The sequence below is a fragment of the Leucopleurus acutus genome (assembly GCF_964270905.1).
Source record: "Leucopleurus acutus genome assembly, chromosome: 10".
NCBI lineage: Eukaryota > Metazoa > Chordata > Mammalia > Artiodactyla > Delphinidae > Leucopleurus > Leucopleurus acutus.
In genome coordinates, this window is record NC_139153.1 from 24,255,797 (window position 1) to 24,276,602 (window position 20,806).

The 20,806-nt window shown below is 38.7% G+C and overlaps 1 protein-coding gene across 1 annotated transcript in view; it reads right to left on the bottom strand.

Moving 5' to 3' along the window:
- Positions 1-20,806, bottom strand: part of SLC25A26 (solute carrier family 25 member 26) — a 143,457-nt gene that overhangs the window by 23,654 nt on the left and 98,997 nt on the right. The window contains exon 6 of the mRNA XM_082849210.1: positions 8,982-9,026. Coding sequence (XP_082705336.1) covers positions 8,982-9,026 — 45 coding nt within the window. The remainder of the gene's footprint in view (positions 1-8,981; positions 9,027-20,806) is intronic.

Consider the following 20,806-nt stretch of genomic DNA (forward strand, 5'->3'; position numbering starts at 1 on the left):
TAAAGAAGATGTGGCACATATACACAATGGAATATTACTCAGCCATAAAAAGAAACGAAATTGAGTTATCTGTAGTGAGGTAGATGGACCTAGAGTCTGTCACACAGAGTGAAGTCAGAAAGAGAAAATGAAATACCGTACACTAACACATATATATGGAATCTAAGAAAAAAAAAAAAGGTCATGAAGAACCTAGGGGCAAGATGGGAATAAAGACACAGACCTACTAGAGAATGGACTTGAGGATATGGGGAGGGGGAAGGGTAAGCTGTGACAAAGTGAGAGGATGGCATGGACATATATACACTACCAGAAGTAAAATAGCTAGTGGGAAGCAGCCACATAGCACAGGGAGATCAGCTCAGTGCTTTGTGACCACCTAGAGGGGTGGGATAGGGAGGGTAGGAGGGAGGGAGAAGCAAGATGGAAGAGATATGGGAACATATGTATATATATAACTGATTCACTTTGTTATAAAGCAGAAAGTAACACATCATTGTAAAGCAATTATACTCCAATAAAGATGTTTAAAAAATAAATAAATAAAAAGTGCTTTTTAATATATATTTGTTTGATAATCTGATTAAAATAAAGTGTGTTTAATTCCTTTCTCACACTTTGTCTCAGCCAAAAAAAGTCAATTTGATTCATCACAGGAATGTTGTATCTGAATGAGCATATTTATCTCATTTTGCTCACAAACTTGCATAAACAGAAGAGAAACATCCAAAAGAAGATGACAAAGGAGGAATCCTGGTGTGCATTTTATTGTTTTTTGACAAAGGACCCTAACCCACTAGCCTGTGGGACCCATGAGGCAAGGTTAAATCTTAACTTGGTTGAAAGTAATGGAACCTGCAAGGAACATATTAGGTGTTGTTACTGCTTTGGCTTCACAACTGTAACTACAGCAGGACACCAGGCAGCTGAGTACACGGGTCCACAGGAGGAGATGGGAGAAGGAGCCAGAGCCTCAGAAGTGACACCCTTTCCATCCATCCTATCAGGCTTTGCTACACATCCTTCCTTCCTTCCTTAGTTTTCTTTGCCATCTCTTTTTAACCGTCTGTCTTTAAGAATTCAAAAGTTCTCATATTTTTAAAATTGTTAAAAAAGATGTCTGCTTCATTATAATGACATTTTGCTAAAATCCTAATCAGCATCTCAGACTCTGACTTTGCTGGTGATCTGGACATAAAATATTTTGCTCTTATTTTTAGGAGTTTTCTTCCATCTTGACATGCTGTATTTAATTTAGGGGACAAACAGTGCAGTAAAAATCACACACAATCCTTTTTACTCTGTTATCATTCCCTTCTCAATGTTTAATATGTCTTCACAGGAATCTATGTTCTGATCAAACATGTCTGTGCAGATACCAGATTGTCCCAGTCTCATGAAATGGTACAGTGGAGACCCTGAGCATGAGCACCTTCTAAATTACTATCATTTTGTTCATATACTAAAGGTATGGGAGAATGTTGCGAATGGAGTGATAAAAGACACTTTAACTATTATTAAAATAAGAATCAGGACTTCCCCTGGTGGCGCAGTGATTAAGAATCTGCCTGCCAACGCAGGGGACATGGGTTCAAGCCCTGGTCCAGGAAGATTCCACATGCCGCGTACCAACTGAGCCCGTGTGCCACAACTACTGAGCCCGAAAACACAACTACTGAAGCCCACGCGCCTAGAGCCTGTGCTCCGCAACCAAAGAAGCCACCACAATGAGAAGCCCACGCACCGCAACAAAGAGGAGCCCCCGCTCACTGCAACTAGAGAAAGCCTGCATGCAGCAAAGAAGACCCAATGCAGCCAAAAATTAATTAATTAATTTAAAAAATAAGAATCAACAATAAACAAGTTACCCTTCAATTTGAATAAAAATATAGTTTTTATAAAGTACTGGCTGTTTAAAAGACTTCTAAAATGTATTGATTTTATACACTGTCCTATAACTGAAATGATAATCCACTGGCCCCTGAGTTCTGTTACAAAGCGATGATTTCATTTTAGAAAATCATCAGCATAATGTGAAAATTTTACATAACCAGACTGATTTTATTTTCATTTTGCTTCAAACGTTGCATCTGAGGTTAAGGTTTGCATTTCTTCTAGTTACTGCTTTGCAACTTTGTAACACCTTGTGGCTAGAAGCAAAACTACTTAGACCTGGCAGCATTCTTAATAATCCTCTACACTTCTCTATATATTCAGACACTAAAACAAATCTGACATTCTTATAGGAAATTTTATCATATCCTTTCAAAATACGTGTATTGTTTGCCAAAGGCTCAGTGAGAATACATCTGTGTGTTAAAGCTGTCATCATACTTCCAAAAGAAACTACTTTTAAATAAAACGGTTAATGTATACAGCTACCCAACTTTGCTTTGACCTTGAAAAAGAAAGAATGCTAACCTCCAAACAATTAGTAAATAGTCATAAACACCTGCTGTGTAAAAGTCAGAACTACAAAGAATATAAACGATCAGAAGACAAAGTTTCTTCCTCCAAAAAGCCAAGTCCTACAAGAAATTAAAACACAAACACGCGGGAAATGTAGTCTGGCTCCACTCATCCCCATAAACTATCTGTGCTGCCCCATGTCGGTCCCTCGGAGCTGACCCCTTCCTGAAGCAAACACTGTTTAACCCTTGCCCAAGTACAGCAGAACCGGGGCTGGGTTGGGGGAGGGGAGGAAGGGAGGCTGGTCTAAGAAATATGGTAGCCAGGGCTTTTAAGTTTTATGTCATCAAGTTAAAGAATCAACACAATTTGCAGAAATGCCTGAAATAAGCTGATTAGATATAATACAACCATCTCAACTTTTTACCAACCTTTGAACATATGAAACAGCAACGACATTCTTAAAGATATTGTACGCTATGTGCAAACTTATGTGTAAAATAATTAAGGACATCAACTCTGGAGTCAGACTGTCTGGGTTCAAATCCTGGATGTACCCCTTAACACTGAGTGTTCCTGAGGCCTTGGGCAAGGCACTCAAACTCTTCTTCAGTTTCCACATCTGCAAAATGAAGACGGTAAGAGCACCCACCTCAAAGAATTGCCATGAAGATTAATAGGAGATAATCCATGGAAAGTGATTAGCACAGTGCTGGGCACACTGTAACTTTGAGAAATGCTACATATTATGATTCTTAATGATCATGACTGTAGTAATAAAAACAATGTTAATACAGTAAAAGGGTACTGGACAGAAAACTGAGGACTTAGTTTGGCAGATGGAAGACAATCTCTCTGAGCCCTGGTTTCCCTGTTTTAGTGGGGAAGACAACAGGACCTGTCTCTCTGAGTTGTACATCACGTGAATAAGATGCTGAGGAATATATAATATACTCCTCAGCACAGTGCCTGGCATATATCTGCTCAGCATACAACGTGTTTTTTATAAGTATTTGGGCGTCAATAATTGCATAACTAAATAAACTATTTAAATGCTACAAAGGAAATAAACAGGTGCTGTGTTTACTGAGCAGGGAAGATGGGAAGGTCCTACTTTAAAGATGGGTGGACAGGGAACACCTCTCTGAAGTGACATGATCTAAGACTAAAGAACAAGAAAGATTTGGACGTGAGAAAAGCCTAGGGAAAGAGCCAGAGTGAAAGCTGGATGAGGGATTTTTGTCAACCCTGTTGATCACTATATTCCCCAGGCCGTAGGCACATAGTAGGTACTCAGTAACAATGTGTAGAATAAATGAATAAAGAATATTTCTGGCAGAGGACACAACAAACTTAAAGGCCCTCGGGTAAGGAGCAGCCTGGCGAGTCCAAACAGAACAGAGGGAGGCTAGCCGGACTGCAGGGCAGGATGTGGACATGGGGAGGCTGGAGTGTAGTGGGCGGGTGCTGTGGGATAACGTCGGTGAGGTAGAAGGGGCGGATGACACGGGACCCTCTCAACCACAGTTTAAACTCTGGATTTTACTCTTCTTTCAAAGAGGTGTCACTGAAGCCTTTTAGCAGAGAGTGGTATGATCTGATTTATTTCTTTAAAAGATCACTCTGGCTGTTGTGAAGAGAAGATATTTTAGAGAAGCAAGAATGGAATCAGAGAGAGCACTGGAGAGGCCAACGTGGCAACTCAAGCAAGAGATGAGTTAGAGGTTTCAATCAGAACAGTAGACTCTTCTGGGGACTTTCCTGGTGGCACAGTGGTTAAGAATCCGCCTGCCAATGCAGGGGACACGGGTTTGAGCCCTGGTCCGGGAAGATCCCACATGTCGCAGAGCAGCTAAGCCCGAGCGCCACAACTACTGAGCCTGTGCTCTAGCCCGCGAGCCACAACTACTGAAGCCCACACGCCTAGAGCCCGTGCTCCGCAGCAAGAGAAACCCCCTCAATGAAAAGTCCATGCACCGCAACAAAGAGTAGCCCCAGCTCTCCGCAACTACAGAATGCCCGCACATAGCAAAAAAGACCCAACGCAGCCAAAAATAAATAATAACATAAAAATAAATGTAAAAACAAAAGAACAGTGGACTGTTCTTATGGGCTGGATGATGAGGGAAAGAGAGAACTGTGGAGTCATTCTTAAGTTTCTACTTTAGCAAGCAACAGACATGTGTTCTACTTACGGAGAAGGAGACACCTGGGAAGGAACAGGTTGGGGAGAAGGGGAATAAAAACCAAGTGTTCTGTTCTGAGCTGGTTCCCCTGAGACACCCTGAGTAAGGGTGTCACCTAGGAAGTTGGTCATGTGAGGCTGTAACTCAGAGCAAGTGGTCCACGACAGAGCTTTAAACGTGCAAGTCAGCCATATACACAGGGTATTCAAAGCCAAGAGACAACATGAAATAATAAGCTTTGGTTATTTGTCAGATAAGAGAACCATGTAATCTATCGTGTTTCTCTTCTTGTTGGGCTACTAGAAAAGTTCCAAACTCAATATAAATCTTAAAGGAAAATGATCTTCTCAGAGGTTCTGGATATGATGATCTACCCCTTTTACTTCCCCTCCTCTTTATGGTGTTTAGTCTTCTTTCATCTAAATCTTTTTTGTAAGCATATGTACTATTAAAAAAAAAAAGAAAACATAAGAAATGAGGTAGTGAAATGACATGATTTGGGGAGTCAGGGGAGCTGGCTCCCACAGTGCCTTGGGTGGTCTTCAATTACAGACATGTTACCTTGGAGTTATCTGTGGGTATGTGCTTCTCTGATAGAGTAAAAACTCCTCAAGGGCATCAGCTACATCTTATTCATCGTTGAATTGCTGTGAAATGGAACAGTGTCTAACTCACAGCAGGCAGGCAATACATGTACACTAACGGCATCTGTCACTTTTCTATAAATAGAAGGGGTTCAGGCCTTATCAGAATGTGCTAAAGCTCAGTTCTAAGATGTTTTCAATGCAATACAGTCCACGAATAAATACCAATCAGCCATACGGACAAATGTTAGCTGTAAGGGTAAACCTTCAGGGTCTGGATTGGAAGACTTCAAGCACGAGAAAAAAACTGAGCTGGCTTTAGAAGATGCATAGCATTCGATCCGTGAAAGCCCATTGCAGAAGGAAGCCAAAGAAAAGGGGCAGCAAGGAGGCTATTCTGGTTGGAAGGAAAGGAAGGAAAGGAGGGAAAGCAAAAAAAACAAGTGTAAGGGGAAGGGAGATGGAAAAAAACAGTTAAGGACACAGTATGGACATCCCTGAGTGCCAACAACTTCATGCTTTAGAGTTTTAGAAAGTTATACATTTCTGGGAACTTCAAAGAGATGTTTAAGGAAGATCACACAAATTCAATGTGTAGAACAGATGGGTGTTAACTAAGTCCAGGCATAAGTTAGTAAGAATCTGATAAAAAAAAAAAAAAAAAGGAGGCCACAGGTTTCAAAAAGTCAGAGTGAACACAACTTGGTGAGTGATAGAGAAAAAGAGGATCAGATTTAACCTGGGATTTGAGACCAAAGGGGTCAGGAGAATAGTAGTATGATTAACAGAAATTAGGGAGACAGCAGGAGGAAGTGATTTTAGAAGGCGATACCATCGATTTTAGGCAGAATAAGTTTAAGATGATAGTGGCCACCCCCTACCTCCAGATTCCCACTCCTTATAGCACAATGTGCACACAATCTGCCGAAGTCCTTGCTGAGAAAATTTTTTCTTAGCAGTATTTCCACATAAACATAATAGAGAAACCCTTCCATATAATACAGTGTCTCTATGGTCGCAGAAGCAAATGTAAATGGATAAACTCATAAATACAAAAATAAAAGACATGCCAAAAATTGTCTGCTTTTACAAAGCACTGTGGTTTCACATTTGGATGTTTAAAAAAAAAAAACACACTATTATATGAAAAGATGCTCAATATTATTTAGCCCTGAGAGAACTGCAAATTAAAACCACAATGAGATACCAGTACACAACTATCAGAATGGGTAAAGTTTTTTTTAATCTAATAATAACAAACAATGACATGGATGCAGAGCAACTGGAACTCTCACACATTGCTGGAAAATGGGACAGCCACCTTGGAAAACACTGTGACAGTTTCTTATAAATTAAACTTATATTTTCCCTATGACCCAGCAATCTCATTCCTAGGTACTTACCCAAGAGAAACAAAACCATATATCCATACAAATACCCACGTACAAATATTTGTAGCAGCTTCATCCATAATCATCAACAACTCGAACGTGTATCAACTAGTAACTGGCTAAACAAATTATAGTACGTGTACACAATGAAATGCTACTCAGCACCACTAAGGAGCAAACTACTGGTACGGGATAAAACAGGAATGAATCTCGTCTTTCATATTAAATGAAAGAAGCCAGGAACAAAATACTACACAGTGTGTGACTCTATTTATATGATATTCTGGAAAAGGGTGACGATATTACATTTTGTTTAGGGTGGTAGTCATATTTGTCAAAACCTGTAAAAATGTACACTTAAAAGGAGTTTTCCTGTATGAAGATTATTCCTCAATAAATCCGACAAAAAAAAAAAAAAACTATGGCATCTTAACATTGGCTCAAAGAAAAGTATTAAAGCTCAACATTGTTATCTATGATCACTCTGAAAAATTCTAGACATACATACATTCATTCATTTATTTATGGCTACACTGGGTCTTTGATGCTGTGCGCGGGCTTTCTCTAGTTGCGGCGAGCGGGGGCTACTCTTCATTGTGGTGCGAGGGCTTCTCGTTGTAGTGGCTTCTCTTGTTGCAGAGCACGGGCTCTAGGCATGTGGGCTCAGTAGTTGTGGCTCACGGGCTCTAGAGTGCAGGCTCAGTAGTTGTGGCGCACGGGCTTAGTTGCTCCGCGGCATGTGGGATCTTCCCGGACCAGGGCTCGAACCCGTGTCCCCTGCATTGGCAGGCGGATTCTTAACCACTGGGCTACCAAGGAAGCCTAGACATTTCTTAACTAGCTAGCATACTGCAAATGTCCTGAACACTGCAAAGAAACAAATCCCATGCTTTTTCCCTCTTTGGGCCTCAAAACATTCCTGTGCAGAAACTGGGCCTAAGTATCTTAGATACAGTGCAGAAGCCACGTGAATGCTGCTTATTGAGACACTAATAAAGTGAGTCTTGTTTGCTGGACAGCTGTTGCTCCATTGTCTTTTGTCATACACAAAAATAGAGAGGTGTTATGCTTATGGAATGTGACCTTCTCATTGGATAGCTGTTACATCACACCCGGAAACACTGCCAGAGAAATCCATTTTCACCGTGTGCCACACGGAAAACAGTAAAGACAAAAACAAAACAACCATGAAAGATCCCAAAATCTGCATTAAATGAACTGTACTACTCCTTAAAATCAGATCATTTATAAGAAGTATTTCTCAATACTTAATATTGCTGAGTTTATTTTTATGAATAATGTTTTGTCTCATTTTATTATCCTTAGTATGTAACTTCAACAGAATATTTTTCAGAGTCCAAGTAACTGTTATTCTTCCAAAGACATTTTCTTTGAGCACTCTATGATGACTAACGCTATACAATTATGAGAGTAATTCCTTTATTTTTTGTATTATCAAATGCCTACCTAGGTACTTTGCCATTTTACAGTTTGGTCATTTATAAACCATTTTCATTTGAACAAGGGTTTTCAGATTCTTTTGATCACTATCCACAGTGAGAAATACATTTCACATTGCGACCCAGTACACAGACGCATGTATATATGTACACGCAACACTGAAGTTTGACAAAGCAAGACTTAACCTTACCTCATAAGATGCTATTATTTTCCCTTTTGTTGTTGTCTTTAAAATGCTGACAAACACCACATAATTCATACCGTGAGCCGCAATTTTTGAAATCATTGCACCAGGAGATGTAAAACAAATACAATGTCTGCATGTTTTGAACAAAGGCTTTCAAATTTTCATTTAATTGTTTGTTTTTAAACATATGAGTCCAAGGCTGACTCACAACTCTCCACACTCTGCTCCTTCTCACTGAGGGTTCCTAGGCCTGGTGAGCAGGAAAGACAGAAGGGGCCTTCAGAAACCAAGCCCCTCCCCACTCCCACCCACCATTAGATGTGGGCGGGAAGGTCTTGGCCTTCTAGGCCTACAAATATTCAGAGCCTTGCTTTCCTTCCTTTTCCATTTACCCTCACTGTTATTCCTTAACCTCTACACACACACACACACACACACACACACACACACACAGAGCGAAGTGAAATAAAATTCAAGTGGATGGAAAAAAGAGTTACAATACAGAGGAAAGCAAAGTTTTTCCTAAACATCTCAGGATGTCAGTTATGCCTGCTCTGCTTATTTCCCAGACCACAGACACCTAAACAAGTTTAAAACACTGAACTGGCATGTAAATCCCACTCACAAAATATTTCCAACTCCTAATAGTTTTGAGTTTTTAAACCGCTACTCAATATTATATTCTACTATTCCACACCGAAACTACTGGGTATTAATGATCATAAGATAGAGAGAAGTTTTATATGAAGATTGGAAAACTTACTTTTAAGGACTCCCACAGGGGAAACTGGACCAATGAGAAAGGAATCTGAAGAGAAAAAAAAAAAAATCAAACAAATTAGGCAGGAAAGATCAGTTTGCTTAGCATGACTATATGAACCTATAATTATTATTCAGAAACATTATTTCATTTTAACTTTATGTACATAATAAAGCTACCATTAAATTTATAAGTACAGGATGCATAGTTTTTAGAAACAGAGTTAAACGGTAACTGCCTGTAAAATCTACTAAGTTTTTCAGCCCAAGGGACATAAAATGATGCCCTCTTGAAACTGAAAGAGCAGCTCAATATGAAGAGTGTCAGGCTGCTTGAAGAAATGAGAAAATAAGTGTTTTCCATCACAGGTAATGAAGACTTTAAAGATGTGACATTTTAGGGCTTCCCTGGTGGCGCAGTGGTTGAGAGTCCGCCTGTCGATGCAGGGGACGCGGGTTCGTGCCCCGGTCCGGGAAGATCCCACGTGCCGCAGAGCGGCTGGACCCGTGAGCCATGGCCGTTGAGCCTGCGCGTCCGGAGCCTGTGCTCCGCAGCGGGAGAGGCCACAACAGTGAGAGGCCCGCGTACAGAAAAAAAAAAAAAAAAAAGATAAAGATGTGACATTTTCCCGCTTAAGAGTTTGAGCTGTCTGCTGCTCAGCGGGCCACGTGTCAGGGTTGAAAAGAGAAGCAGGGAGGGGGAGAAAGAGTGGGGGGGGGCGGGGAGCACAGGAACGGGGTAGTGGAGGAAAGGAGGGGAAGGGGAGGAAAGGAGAAAGGGAAGAGCGGAAAAGGGGAGGAGGGGAGAGAGAAGGAAAGGAGAGGGAGAGAGGAGAGGGAGAGGAGTGAGGAAGGACAGAGGGGACAAGGCAGGTGGCTGGGAGGAGAGAAAGAAGAGGAAGCAGACAGAGCCACTTGCAGGAGGAAGCTGAGAAGCAAGGTCTGGGGACAGAACACGGGCATGGGAAGGAAGGAAGGGCTTCTCAATGTGGAGGAGTGAGGGCTCTAAACAGTTGGGCCTGACAGCCTGATTTAGTCTCAAGCTTGGTCAGGGAGAAGAGCCATCTCCAGCAGTGAGGACAATCAGCATTCTTAGACTAAGGATTTACAATTAGCTGTACAGCGATAAGCTAGAATTGTTACCAAGCACCTTTCACATGCCAGGCACTGTGCCCATCAGCACTTCATAGCTTTTATTTCACCGAATCCTCACAACAACCCTGTAAGATGGGTATTATTACCATCCCCATTTTACAGATCAAGAAATGGAGGTTCAGAGGTGCTGTTTAACTTGCCTAAAGCACACAGGAAGTAAAAAGCCCAGACAATCTGACTACAGGCCCCTGTCTGACTACTACTCTACCTAAAAGACATCTTATTGGATTTGCCTGCATATAAATTCACCCCCAGTATAATCTATGTGCTTTTAATTAAACTTTCTAAAATTCTAAAATAGAACCCCACCCTCCATATTTCCTAAAGTAAAAATACCTGAACTCCAGGGGACCCTACTCACTAGCCTAGGTAATAATATCCACACACTATCCACTGGGCCTACATAAGGGATGCTGCTGCTCAAGCAGGTCGTGGCCCCAGTATAGTTGCTCTGTATCCAGTTCAGTTGTAAGTGAAAAGTAAATGTGGACTTTGATCAAGAACAATATGCATAGGGGTATGTGAGTGTAAGTGAGTGTGTGTGTGTGTGTGTGTGTGTGTGTATGTGTCAGAGACCACAATGTTGAAGGGATTAATGGGTATTTACCTTCCCATGAATTAAGAGCACTAAATTACTTCCAAAATATTTATATTTAACCAGAAATTAAGAGTCTAGCATCATCTGTCTTATTCTGCTGGAAGAAATGATGGCCCTGGGCTTGACAGTGGTCACAGAAAGAAAAATCTGACTTCCATTCAGGCAGGAAATGGCAGTGAGAGAGGGAAAAAAAAAGAAAAATCAATGTCAATAAACTAGTTTAAGTTGACAAACTAAAATCTAACGGAATATTGTCATCTTCATAAATAAGCAAGCGCCCCATCCTGTACATCAAAGTTCCATAATAGGAGACAAACTTAGTTGAGCTTTTTTGTCACCAAAACATGAAAGCATCTGACACTGTCCATTCTGACACTAAAATGCTGTATTTTCAATTAAATTATCAAAACCCAAAAGATGGACTGTAGTTTTCATTTCTTTTTTTGGCTGCGCTGCATGCTTGTGGGATATTAGTTCCCCAACCAGGGATCAAACCTGGGACCCCTGCAGTGGAAGTGATGAGTCCTAACCACTGGACCGCCATTTTTTTAAATTTGTAAGATGTAATAAAATACCAAAGAGGACTAACGTTTAGTAAGATTAGAGATGACTTTAATTTTCTTCTTTGTACTGTCTCCTCCCAACTGTAAATATGCCACATTTTAACAAGAATGTAGATACTTCACATTTTTTAAACATCTTTATTGGAGTATAATTGCTTTACATTGATGTGTTAATTTCTGCTGTATAACAAAGTGAATCAGCTATACGTATACTTATATCCCCATATCCCCTCCCTCTTGCATCTCCCTCTCACCCTCCCTATCCCACCCCTCTAGGTGGTCACAAAGCACCGAGCTGATCTCCCTGTGCTATGCGGCTGCTTCCCACTAGCTATCTGTTTTATATTTGGTAGTGTGTATATGTCAATGCCACTCTCTCACTTCGTCCCAGCTTACCCTTCCCCTGCCCCATGTCCTTAAGTCCATTCTCTACATCTGTGTCTTTATTCCTGTCCTGCCCCTAGGTTCTTCAGAACAAATTTTTTTTTTTTTTAGATTCCATATATATGTGTTAGCATACAATATTTGTTTTTCTCTTTCTGACTTACTTCACTCTGTATGACAGACTCTAGGTCCATCTACCTCACTACAAATAACTCAGTTCCATTTCTTTTTATGGTTGAGTAATATTCCATTGTATATATGTGCCACATCTTCTTTATCCATTCATCTGTCGATGGACACTTAGGTTGCTTCCATGTCCTGGCTATTGTGAATAGAGCTGCAATGAACATTGTGGTGCGTGACTCTTTTTTTTTTTTCCGGTACGCAGTCCTCTCACTGTTGTGGCCTCTCCCGTTGCGGAGCACAGGCTCAGCGGCCATGGCTCACGTGCCCAGCCACTCCGCGGCATGTGGGATCTTCCCAGACCGGGGCACAAACCCGTGTCCCCTGCATCGGCAGGCGGACTCTCAACCACTGCGCCACCAGGGGAGCCCACGTGACTCTTTTTGAATTATGGTTTTCTCAGGGTATATGCCAGATAGTGGGATTGCTGGGTCATATGGTAGTTCTATCTTTAGTTTTTTAAGGAACCTCCATACTGTTTTCCATATGCCTGTATCAATTTACATTTCCACCAAAAGTGCAAGAGGGTTCCCTCTTCTCTACATCCTTTCCAGCATATTTTGTTTGTAGATTTTTTGATGATGGCCATTCTGACCAGTGTGAGGTGATATCTCACTGCAGTTTTTTTTTTGGTTTTTTTTTGTGGTATGCAGGCCTCTCACTGTTGTGGCCTCTTCCGCTGTGGAGCACAGGCTCTGGACGTGCAGGCCCAGCGGCCATGGCCCATGGGACCAGCCACTCCATGGCATGTGGGATCCTCCCGGACCGGGGCACAAACCCACGTCCCCTGCATCGGAAGGCGGACCCTCAACCACTGCGCCACCAGGGAAGCCCTCTCACTGTAGTTTTGATTTGCAGTTCTCTACTGATTAGTGGTGTTGAGCATCCTTTCATGTGTTTGCTGGCAATCTGTATATCTTCTTTGAAGAAATGTCTATTTAGGTCTTCTGCCCATTTTTGGATTGGGTTGTTTGTGTTTTTGGTATTGAGCTGCATGAGTTGACTGTATATTTTGGAGATTAATCCTTTGTCGGTTGCTTCGTTTGCAAATATTTTCTCCCATTCTGAGGGTTGTCTTTTGGTCTTGTTTATGGTTTCCTTTGCTGTGCAAAAGCTTTTAAGTTTCATTAGGTCCCATTTGTTTATTTTTGTGTTTATTTCCATTTCCCTAGGAGGTTGGTCAAAAGGATCTTGCTGTGATGTATGTCATAGAGTGTTCTGCCTATGTTTTCCTCTAAGAGTTTTATAGTGTCTGGCCTTACATTTAGGTCTTTAATCCATTTTGAGTTTATTTTTATGTATGGTGTTAGGGAGTGTTCTAATTTCATTCTTTTACATGTAGGTGTCCAGTTTTCCCAGCACCACTTACTGAAGAGACTGTCTTTTCTCCACTGTATATTCTTGCCTCCTTTATCAAAGATAAGGTGACCATATGTGCGTGGGTTTCCCTCTGCGCTTTCTATCCTATCTATTGATCTATATTTCTGTTTTTGTGCCAGTACCATACTGTCTTGATTACTGTAGCTTTGTAGTATAGTCTGAAGTCAGGGAGCCTGATTCCTCCAGCTCCATTTTTCTTTCTCAAGATTGCTTTGGCTATTCGGCGTCTTTCATGTGTCCATACAAATTGTGCAATTTTTTGCTCTAGTTCTGTGAAAAATGCCATTGGTAGTTTGATAGGGATCACATTGAATCTGTAGATTGCTTTAAGTGGTATAGTCATTTTCACAATGTTAATTCTTCCAATCCAAGAACATGGTATATTTCTCCATCTTTGTGTCATCTTTAATTTCTTTCATCAGTGTCTTATAGTTTTCTGCATACAGGTCTTTTGTCTCCCTAGGTAGGTTTATTCCCAGGTATTTTATTCTTTTTGTTACAATGGTAAATGGGAGTGTTTCCTTAATTTCTCTTTCTGATTTTTCATCGTTCGTGTATAGGAATGCAAGAGATTTCTGTGCATTAATTTTGTATCCTGCTACTTTACCAAAATCATTGATTAGCTCTTGTTGTTTTCTGGTAGCATCTTTAGTATTCTCTATGTATAGTATCATGTCACCTGCAAACAGTGACAGTTTTACTTCTTCTTTTCCGATTTGGATTCCTTTTATTTCTTTTGCTTCTCTGACTGCTGTGGCTAAAACTTCCAAAACTATGTTGAATAATAGTGGTGAGAGTGGGCAACCTTGTCTTGCTCCTGATCTCAGTGGAAATGGTTTCAGTTTTTCACCATTGAGAACAATGTTGGCTGTGGGTTTGTCATATATGGTCTTTATTATGTTGAGGTAAGTTCCCTCTATGCCTACTTTCTGGAGAGTTTTTATCATAAATGAGTACTGAATTTTGTTGAAAGCTATTTCTGCATCTATTGAGATTATCATATGGTTTTTCTCCTTCAATTTGTTAATATGGTGTATCACATTGATCGATTTGCATATACTGAAGAATCCTTACATTCCTGGGATAAATCCTACTAGATCATGGTGTAATCATACCTTTTAATGTGCTGTTGGATTCTGTTTGCTAGTATTTTGTTGAGGATTTTTGCATGTATGTTCATCACTGATACTGGCCTGTAGTTTTCTTTTTTTGTGACATCTTTGTCTGGTTTTGGTATCAGGGTGACGGTGGCCTCATAGAATGAGTTTGGGACTGTTCCTCCCTTTGCTGTATTTTGGAAAAGTTTGAGAAGAATAGGTGTTAGCTCGTCTCTAAATGTTTGGCAGAATTCACCTGTGAAGCTGTCTAGTCCTTGGCTTATATTTCACACTTGTAAGATGTAAAAAGGTCTTATAACTTACTGTAATAAGGCCTGTAACTTAAAACTTATTGTAACTTACTGAATGTTAGCCTTCTTCACTTCTTGATTAAAATAACCCATAAAACTGAATTGTATGTTATTGGCACTTTTTTGGTACTTAAATAATACCAGATTTTGAATCCTGTAGATGGACATTTTGCCCATTTTCCTCTATTAAAAGTTATTCATTAAATTGTTCCTTCAATTTAAAGAAGTGATTTTAAAAATCACACATTTGAAATGGCCAAAACTGTTCTACTGAGTATTTATTTTTAAAAGTGAGCCGAAAGTAAATCCCAACTTCACTCTAAAACAAGATTAATTGACCGTCTCAGGTAATTAAATATTTCTGGCTTCTGGTAATGAAATATTCCTCATAAGATAAACTCCCGATGTGTAAAAATGTTTCAAACATTCTTCAAGTCAAAATCTTACTGAATGCCTTGTCATTTACAATATGAAGACATGATGAAAATGTGTTCCACTCATGTGACAGTAGTACTGCCAGCAAATATGGCTCCACGGCTAAAACAAATTCTTCTCCCAGCTTCTACAGAACATGGGCCGGTCAGAAGGCAAGTTCCCTCCCCATGTCTGGTTTGGAGTTTCACAACAGTGATGTTTCTTCAAAACGTGGCATTTTAAACCCCATACAGATGTAAGCTGTTATTCTAAAATGTTTTATAGATGAATGAAATGAATAGCTGCACTCAGAGGTCTTATATTCCAAAACACAACATACCCATTTTATTGCACCAAAAGTTACAAAATGGCTCACTTTTGTGACCTTTTTAATACCTCCATTTAAGATGTTTTGTTTGAATAAGGTTGTTAAGACCCAGAGCCCTAACAAGTGAGCAACAGTAGACTCAGCTACCATCAAAGAGGCAGATGTAGAGGGGGAAAAAACTGCTAAAATTCAACATGGATTCCACTAGTAATAAACATAGCAATAACTCCATACGAGAGTGCGTGTGAGGATTCCATGTGAAGTAGAGAAAGTAAAAGCTGAGTGGTAAACAGGCAAAGGAAGTGTTGGGCATTACTAATGAAATAAAGAAGGTACAAAATTACATTATGAGCACACTTTACCTATTACCAAGTGTTTGGACTAGATTATCCTTGAAGCCAATCAATGCTTATAATCCTATGATCTTAAAATAAATGCCTATAACCTTATAGTCCTTTAACAAATAATAATGTGATATATCATATAACTGAAGGGATATGAAGATACGATTTCTAAGGTATCATTTAGCTCTAGAATTTTATGGCTCAATGGACAAATCAAATTAGAATGCCAATACGTTTTAAAAAATAAGACTTGATCATAAGCTGCAAAGAACACAATGGATCCTACAAGTGATGCAAAGGGGAGTCTCCTTTCTGTTGCAAGACAGTGTCCGAATTTCTGTGCTTGATTTCGGGTTTTCCATTCTAGTGTTGCAAAGACAACAAAGCCAGTTCTCTTGTTAAATACTCTGTGCCTTTTTCCATCCAAGCCCAGTGGTAACCAAGGACAAGTGAATTTGAAGACCTGAAAACATTTTGCCCCAAAGTGACTACTATTCTTTAAAAAAGAAAAAAAAAAGAAAAAGGTGAGACCCATTCAAATCTGGTCTGCTGCCATCTGACATACCAGGAAAGCATTCTAATAATAAATATTGATTTTTAAATTTAACAACTATAATTCATTGACATGCACTGTACATAGAGAGCAGAATGTATACCTAATAAAGGAAAGTAACCTAAAAGTAGAAAAAATTTAAAGTGACTCACTCCTCAGGTTTATAAACCATACTAAAATTCCAAAAGCATCTTTCCAAAGAAAGCACTAAATGGACACAAGAGTATCAAAATAAAATAGGGAAGGAGATGAGTGTGAGCAGTTTGATTCTCAAGTAAGATTAGATCTCAGAGGCAGGAGTACTGAGAGTATCAAAACTTCTACAAAGATATAGTAAGCAAAACAGGGTGGTAGTGGCATCAACACAGACATACAGACAATGGAACAGAATGAAGAGCCCAGAAATAAATCCTTGCATATATGTTCGAATGATCTTGGACAAGAGTGCAAACACCACTCAATGGGGAAAGGACAATTTCTTCGACTAGTAGTGTTAGGAAAATGTATATTCACATGCAAAGGAATCAAGTTGGACCCTTACATTACACTATATACAAAAAACTAACTCCAAATGAATCAAAGATCTAAATGTAAGACCCAAAACCATAAAACTCTTAGAAGAGGGGAAAACCTTCATGATATTAGATTTGGCAATGATCTATTGGATATTACACCAATCCACAGGCAACAAAACTGGACAAATGGGACTACATTAAAATTTCAAACTTTGCATCAAAGGACAAAATCAACAGATTGAAAAGGTAACCTATGGAATGGGAGAAAATATTTGCAAATCATCAATCTGATAAAGAGTTAATATTCAGAATACACAAACAACTTCTACAACTCAACAGTAACAAAAAATCCTATTTTTCAAATGGGCAAAGGATTTGAATAGACATTTCTCCAAAAAAGATATACAAATAGCCAACATGCACATGAAAAGATGCCCAACATTACTAATTATCAGGAAAATGCAAATCAAAACCAAAATGAGATATCACTCATTATGAAACTACTATGAAAGAAAGAGAGAGGGAAAGAGGAAAGGAAGGAAGGGAGGAAGGAAGGAAGGGAGGGAGGGAGGGAGGGAGGGAGGGAGGGAGGGAGGGAGGGAGGAAACAAGTATGGAGAAGGATGTGGAGAAACTGGAACCCCGTCCTGTATTGGTGAGAATGTAAAATGGAGTAGCCACTTGGAAAACAGTACGGCAGTTCCTCAAAATATTAAAAACAGAATTACCATGTGATTCAGCAATTCTGCTTCTGGGTATATGCACTAAAGAACTGAAAGCAAGGTCTCAGAGAGAGATTTGTACATTTATTTTCATAGTAGCATTATTCAGAACAGCCAAAAGGTGGAAGCAACCCAAGTGTCCACTTATGGATGAAAGGATACACAAAATATGGAATATACATACAACAAAATACTATTCAGCCTTAAAAAGAAGGTAATTCTGACACGTTACAGAACAGATGAACCTGGAGGACATTATGGTAAGTGAAATAAAGTCAGAAAAAGACAAATATTGAAGGATTCCACTTATATGAGGTATTTAGCATAGTCAAATTCATAGGCACACAAAGTAGAATGGTGGCAGCCAGGGGGCAGGGGAGCTGGGTTAAGATGGGAAAGGGGAGTTGTTGTTTAACGATTATTACACAAGTTTAAGAGTTTCAGGTTTGCAAAATGAAAAGTGTTTTGAAAACAACTGCACAACAATGTAAAAACACAACACAACTGAATTGTACACTTCAAAATGGTTAAAATGGTATGTATTATGTGTATTTTATCACAATTTTTAAATTAAAAAAAAAATTTTAAGATATTGTTACTAAAAAGACAAGCCACAGACTAAAAAATTCACAAAACACATATCTGAAAAAGGTCTTCTATTCAGAATAAAGGACTTTCAAAACTCAATCATAAAAAGAAAAACAAATAACCCAATTTTTAAAATGCACAAAAGACTTGAACAAGCACTTCACAAAGAAAGTTACACAAATCACTAATATGAGCACAAAAGAGATATTCAACATCATTAGTCATCAGGGGAGTGTTAATTAAAACACACTGAGAAAACAATCTGGTGTTTCCCCCCAAAGTTAAACATACAACTTGGCAATTCCACTCTTAGGTATACAGCCAAAACCAGGGACTCAAACGGATACCTGTACACCAATCTTCACTGCAGCATTACTGACAATACAAATAACCCAAGTGTTCATCAACAAATAAATGGATAAACAAAATGTGGTCTGTCCCTACAGTGGAATATTATTCAGTCACGAAAAGGAATGAAGTTCTGATATATGTATGCTACAATATGGATGAACCCTGAAAACATCATGCTACGTGAAAAAGCCAGATACAAAAGGACAAATATTCTATGATTCCATTTATATGAAATAGCTAGAATAGGCAAACTTAGACAAAAACTAGATTAAAAGTTACGGGGCTCAGGAAAGAGGAGAGTAGGGAGTAATTGCTTTATGAGTTGAGTTTCTGTTTGCAATGATGAAAAAGTTGGGGAGTAGATTGTACTGATGATTGCACCACATTGTCAATTACACTGCAGTGTATACCTAAAGTGGTTAAACTAACAAATTTCATGTGATATCTATTTTACCACAATTTAAAAACTTTTTTAAAAAGCACACATTGAGGTGCCATTAAACAACCACTAAACTGGCTGAAATAAAAAAGACTGACAAAACCAAATCATCGTAAGGGTGTGGAGCAACCACAACTCTCAGATTTTGACAATGGGAACTTAAAATGGAACAATCACTTTCTAAAGGGGTTTGCTAAGTTTTTATTTGATCCAGAAATTCCACTCCTAGGTACTTATTCAAGAGCAATGACAATATATGTCCACAATAAGATCTGTACATGAATGTCAAAGCAGCCTTAATCACAATGGTTAATTAACGTCCATCAACAGAAAAAAAAAAGCTATACAAATTGTGGTATATTCATACAATGGAATATTAGGAATAAAGTGGAAAGAACTACTGATACATGTTGTAACACTGATGATTCTCACACACACCATATCAAGTAAAAGAAGCCAGACACAAAAAGGATTTATACTATAAGACTCTATAGAAAGTTCAAGGAAAAGGCAAAACTAGCCTGAGTGGGCAGAGTAACTGGGATGAGATATCAGAAAACTTTCTAGGGATATGGAAATATTCAATATCGTATCAGGGGTGTGGATTACATGAGCATATCCATTCTTCAAAAGTGTACATCTATGATGTGGGCATTTCAACGCAGACAAATGTTATCTACAAATATACTATGAAAAATACAGTAGTAATCACAGGGAAGACTGGGTAGAGATATAGATGAATAAAAATGACAGAATACTGATAACTGTTCAAAGCTTGGTGATGAGCACTTTGGGGTTCGTTTACCTTGTGTATGATTTAAGTTTTTCTTAAGTTAAAAAAAAAGTGTGCAAGTAAAGCACGATTATTAAAATTCATATACAGAGGCCTAGAACTAAAGGTCAAAGCGGGCTTCCTATCTCCAGTTAACCAAAGTTAAGTGACACTAATAGTTTGGGATGTAGCTTCTCATTTATCTCAACATACTTAGGTTTAGTTTTGGGTTTTTCGTTCAAGTAAACGTTAGTATACATACAGTTCCAAAACTTAAAATTTTCCCTAAACAATGTCTAGTGATATTTCCATGTTGATCAATATAGATCTGTCATTTCTGACCATTGCATAGTATTTTATAACATTTAACTATCCCTTGATAGTTGATGTCCAATTTTATTCCTCATAAAACACTATTTTTGTTTAATCAATCATTCTGATACGTAGGAGATTCTAGATATATCATACAGATAGTAAATATATAATTTCTAAACATACCTAATAACAACGTGGAAGGCTAATGCCCAACATTAACCCTTCATCAGCATAATCAACCTTATAAATGCCCAGTGTTAATATTCAGGAATATAAGAGCACAAAGTTATCTTCCTTTAGGTGTCATTTAATAAATCAATCAAAATGAAAATCACAGTATCACATTGGCTTTCACATATCTAGTGAATAATTCTAACACATCATTCAACATTAACTGACTCTGAGCAAATGTTCAATACTTGCATTAAGATTTAATCCTGCTTCCAGGGGTCTGTAAACAATTACTTATACAGTAGAATTATGGTATCAAGAACTACCAATATATGTCTGACTTACAGAATATAAATATAAGGTCACAAGTATATACACGTTGTGCCCTATCTTTAAAAAAAAAGAACTATTTTTGTTAGCTGGGATTCTTAAGAAATAAAATTAGAAATACTTTTTAAAGTTTTCTATTTAATTCAAGAAAGTTAAATAAAATCTATCTTTATATAAATATACACACATACACATATACACTGATTCCTTTCCATTTATTTTCCTGGCTTCTTTAATGAACTATGGATCACCCCACAATGCTTATGATAATCATTCAGCAATTGGGACAATTATTGCTAATGAAACCTGAATTTTCT